Here is a 5,374-nt window from a genome sequence, read left to right as displayed (position 1 = left end):
GTGGAGGAAGTGTTATGCAAAGTTCTCCGTCAAATAGCAGAAAATAGAAAAACTTAGCCCCTTCCTGGTACTCGTGGTGCTTATGTTCCATGCCATCTCTTATTTTCCAATGACATCTTCATTTTCATAAATGCATCCTTAAGGTGTGTACGTTCTCTAAATAATTTCCTGGAATTATATCAAAAGCTATTCTAGGAAATTTATAAATTTAGAGAAAAGTAAGTTGTTTCTCGGGAAGTGTCAGCCTAGTAGGGAACATCGAATCTCTCAGGTAATTTCCATATTAAAAGGTAACCAAATGTTACAGTTCTTTGACAAAATTTCACCCATAATATTAAAATAACCAAATAATGTAATACCAAGGATTTGGCTCAAATTGAGGGGTTTGCATATGGAGAAATGCCAAGGGTAAAACAGTTGTTTTCACAAATGATGCCAGATTGTGATGGAATTCGCACAAGGGCCTGAAATGATTAAATAAAGGTATCCTAGGGGTTTTGGTTCTATTTGAGAATGTTCAGGTATAGGAATTAGGTTAGGAGTAAAATAGTAATATTCTCCATTCGATCGTAGTGTGAGTCAATTGAGCCTTGATCATCATCTCTAAGACATTCTCCCAATGTGTAAAAAAATCAAAGTCTACACCTTTGCACCCTATTGAGGGAGAATAGTGGTGGGTTGATTAAGAGTGCAAGGACAGTTCTCTTGGTGATCTTGTTGTCAAGATGATCTTTACTATTTCAGTGTATCACATTTGGTGGGGAAGAAACTTGCATCGTTAGATTTCCTCAACCAAGTCTTTTTTTCCAAATTTGGAGTTCCATTAACTTTGTATCAAAACAAAGTTCAACCACCTCCATCTTTCTGTGTCAGGAATCGACATATTGTCTCCTCTAGGGATTTGCAACTAGGCTTTGTTGAGTTGAGTAGTCTGGCTACTTTTTTTGTTTATTGTTTTGTTCCCACATCGATTACCTAGGGCCTTGAATATATGTCTTCACATAAATTTTTGCTTTAGGTCAGCAAATAGAATATTATTAAAAAGAAAGAATGAATACAATGAAGAAACCAAAACACTCAATTTCCTAATCCACCTCCGGCATCGCCGTTAGCAAATCAGAAAACCAAGGAAAACAAAGAGCCAGACTTGAACGTCTTTCCTTTTCTACAAAATTGTCACTTTTCCAAGATAGAACATAAGCTTTCTTTTGATACGAAAAGAGAGATTTTTGTGTGTGAAGTTGACGTCAAAGCTTTGTCTTGATGCGACTCTTACTCATTAGTACATCTTCATCACTTTACTTGACGAGCAAAGACAAAGGGCTGATCTTTGAAAGTCGGCCATATGTTTCGAGCGAGGGGGACAAAGGGGGTAAGGTTCAGCAGACTCTCAGCTTTCTATCCACCTTCAACATTGCCAATAGCAGAATAGAAAGTCAGGGAAACTAATGCACTTCACAAAAACAGAAATCTCGATTTCTCAGATGCATCCCAATCAATATCTCCCAATGAGAATCTAATGGAATTCCCAAAAATATGTCTTCATATGTCATTGGACTCCACAAGTAATATTTTATGGACACTAGCTATTGCACTTTACTTGACAGTTTAAGTTGCAAATGTTTTAAATATGGATTTTCCAAAAGAAGATTAATTAGCTAGCTTTGGTGGGCTTGAGTTTTTTTTTTATGCGATCACTTGAAACAAGGTTTGTTGAAGCCAACATATATCTATCACCAAAAAAACACCGACTCCATTCAGTATCTTTAAGTGGTGAATCTATTCTTATCCCATTAGAGCCTCCCTATGGGCTCAATCATTTTCATATCTATAAATAACTCCAAAACGCCTAGAATCAAACCCACTATCCCCCAAGGCCGGGAAAATCTCAAACCCCTCATGATTCAGAAATAGGCACAGGAGTACAAACCCATGCCAAAAGAAGACAAGCTATATAGTTTTAAAGTGATTTATGTCTCTGTGGGTATATAATTTAAGGTCCAAAAATTCTAACTTACACCACCATATGTATAATTCTCCTATCTTTTTTATTTCTACATATTTTAAACGACTTCTCAGTGTTGGTTCCAATCAAAGCCATTTTCCATAACAAATACCGGTTTAAGGTATAGTAGATTATGGTTTTTGGAATAACTCATGGGGAATAAAATAAAGAACAAAATCAGGAGATGTTCACCCACAAATAAAGAAGAAAGAAAAAGGAGAATCCCAACGTGAAGTAAGAGAGACAATATTTTACATTTCATTACTATCCTAAAAGATATAAAAAACAACACATCACAGAAAAAAAAAAAAAAAAAAAAAGGGGAAAAACCCACATCAAATGGAAAGAAAAAGCACAAGCACAAGAGAGAGATCCACCTCTCTATACACTTCTTGATCCCATAGCATATAAGACGGTGAAGGAAGTAGGATGAGAACCTAGCTAGCTGGGGATAACCTAATCTTATACTCCAGCTAGGCCAATCAACTTGGTCAATCCATAAGTTATAGCCATAGCCAGCCACCCACCAATCAACACCCTCAAACAAGACTTCTTCACAGAAGCCCTTCCCAAGACTCCACCTAAGATGCCAAACACTATCAGAGCCAAGCTTGACATAGCAATTACCACCCCCAACCTAACCATATAATTCTGTATAAAAGAAGCTGATAATAGTGGCACCCCAGCTCCAACAACGAAGGCTAGAGCAGATGCTCCAGCCGCCGTGAACGGGTTCGGGAGGTCTTCTTTCTCGCTCTCATCCAGACTTTCTTTTCCATCATCATCTGAAGCTTTATGTTGTCTCTTCATTTCAGAAAGCTCTATGTCATACTGAGAGTACACCGACACGAACTCTCCGATCGCCATGCTACATGCTCCGGCGACCATCCCTGCAAAACCAGTAATAATCATGGATTTTACATCCTGTTTTACAGCTCCTACTCCCATCATTAAAGAAGCTGTGGAGACCAAACCATCGCTGGCTCCAAGCACTGCAGCTCTAAGCCACTGTGCCCTTTGGGAGTAGTTAATTTTGACTTCTTGATCTTTCTCTTGCTCAGCTTCATTTTGGGGTATATCAAGTTTGGCTTCGTTGGGGATAGGTTGGTTGCTAGCTTCGAGTTCTACAGTTGCCATGAAAAAAAACTGAAAGGAAGCAAAGAGGGAAATTAGGATTTAGGAAATGGATAAAGGAGAGATGTAGAAGGCCTGTGGAAGCCACACGCCCTCGGAAGGGTATTTATGGAGGAGAGGATGATGCCGTGGGGACACTGATATGACATCACCAACTAAGTGGCGATATCTGGTGAGACCAACGTGCTAAGTGACACACCAGCAGTCCCCCCCATCCAAGAAGAGCCTGAGTTGTTTTTATATTAATTTATGGGAGCATTTTTGATAAATGGTGGGTGGTCATCTTGATCTGCCACATGGCAAATCATGTGAGGTTAAAATTTAACACGTAATACATTTTAAGTTTCGTCCTAATTGGAGTTAGCCGTGTAGCACAACAAAGCATGGAAAAATCTAAGATTATCTGACAAAACAAGAAATTAAAAGAATACATAAATATACATGAGAATAGATGGGAGATAGTAAATGATAAAATTTGAAGCTGGAAGTTAGTGCATATGATATTTATTTATTTATTAGAGTGAAAAAAAACTCATAGTTGTTGATTTAGAAGGTTTTTCCAACTATAGGGTGAAATTGAATCATACCATCGTATATGCCACCGACAATGCAAGGTCTATCCTAGGAAAAAAAACTCATAGTTTGTTCTGATCAATGTTTTTATTTTTATTTTTATTTTTAATATTTTTTTATTTTTTTTTTTTTTTTTTTTTTTTTTTTTTTTTTTTTTTACTTGGGTCTTAAGAAAAATGCCTTATTTGGGCAAAGTTGTTAATAACCTCTCCATGTTGCTTGATATCTCTCGATCTTTCACACCAATCTGAAGACCATGGTTATAGAATTCTTTTTATTTCTTTTCTTTTTCTTTTATTATTATTATTATTAGTTAGAGGGGTAGGCTGGCGCACACCTTATGATCAGATACACTTTGCTCTTAATCAATCAATTAAATCAATCAAAAGAAAAAGATGGGGGTGTCCAGTCAAATTTATAGGGCTAAAGTCATAGAATGGTCTAAGCCGCATGAATTTTTGAAGAAACTGTTGAACCATCCACAACTTTGTTAACATTTCTGTTAACTAACTCAGACCACATGCTTGAAAGGTCCAAAGAGAGAAATTAATTTTATTTTATTTTATCAGAAAAAAAAATGATTTTATTTGATAATCCATTAAAGAAAACTTGTGACAAAGTCAAACTTAGTAAGATCTTTCTAATTCTCATGTATCCCCAAGTAATCCAATAGATGGGAGGAGTAGGCCTAAAATGATTATTAATGAAGTGGTGAGAAAAGACATGCATATGGTGGGGCTTGATTCTAGTATAACCATGGATAGAGTTTTGTGAAGGACAAGGATCATGTTAGCAGACCCGTGTATGAGATATTCTTGTGATGCATCTTGGATTTCTACCTTATTTTCTTCTCTTAGTCACTTTTCACTTATTTTTCCTTATTTCATTGCTTCCTGACTCTCGTTTCCATATCAGATCTATGTTGACGACCCCATTTAGTTGGGATAAGGTTATGTTGTTGTTGTTGTTGCTGAGATCAGTGAAGTTTATTTTTGTAAGAGAAAATTATTTTTGCGGGGGGAGGGGAGGGAGGATCAAGTCTTTATACGAGAATGATTCTTGTGCTGTGTTTGATCCACACTTGGACTTCATTGAAAATAAAACTAATTAAAAGAGGAGAGAGATTAAGTGGAGTTGAAGTGTGAATCAAATATCGTATGAGAATCATTCTCATACGAGTATCTGATTCGGACTCGGAGGGAGAGCATAGCCTCTAGGCACAGGGAGTGCTGGGCAAAATGACCATCTCATCTTCCATGAAATACAAAATGATACCCTTGTTGATGCATGTACCCTCATTGAATTGGCCTCTATGCATACATAGAAATTACACCTCCTCACAAGATACACTTCTTCTTTATTGTAATTCTAATTCTTAAGATGATGACCTCTTGTTCATAAAGAGGACAATAACTAAGTTTTATTTTTACGGACTATTAAGGAAAAAATAAAGCAAGCAGACCGATTGGTGATAACAGCTTCCCTTTGAGACCAAAATTCAAGGAAGAGGGGAATTAGAACATACAAATCAGCTGACAACATTTATCTTATTAATAGTAGTAAATGAGCGTGTGCTGTGCACGGGTGTATTACTAAATTTCTTCATGTATTAAACAAAAAGTAGTTTTTATAATATTAAGCTTTAATAAATATTAAATATAG

The 5,374-nt window shown here is 36.5% G+C and overlaps 1 protein-coding gene across 1 annotated transcript; it reads right to left on the bottom strand.

Moving 5' to 3' along the window:
- Nucleotides 1-2,333: 2,333 nt before the first annotated feature.
- Nucleotides 2,334-3,231, bottom strand: LOC122078482 (vacuolar iron transporter homolog 4-like). The gene has a single exon (XM_042644515.1). It carries the CDS (start codon nucleotides 3,140-3,142, stop codon nucleotides 2,468-2,470), a length of 675 nt encoding a protein of 224 aa, XP_042500449.1. The 5' UTR covers nucleotides 3,143-3,231; the 3' UTR covers nucleotides 2,334-2,467.
- Nucleotides 3,232-5,374: the final 2,143 nt, after the last annotated feature.

The sequence above is a fragment of the Macadamia integrifolia genome, chromosome 1, assembly GCF_013358625.1.
Source record: "Macadamia integrifolia cultivar HAES 741 chromosome 1, SCU_Mint_v3, whole genome shotgun sequence".
NCBI lineage: Eukaryota > Viridiplantae > Streptophyta > Magnoliopsida > Proteales > Proteaceae > Macadamia > Macadamia integrifolia.
The sequence above is the reverse complement of the archived record's forward strand: the minus strand, read 5'-3'. Positions and strand labels throughout refer to the sequence as shown.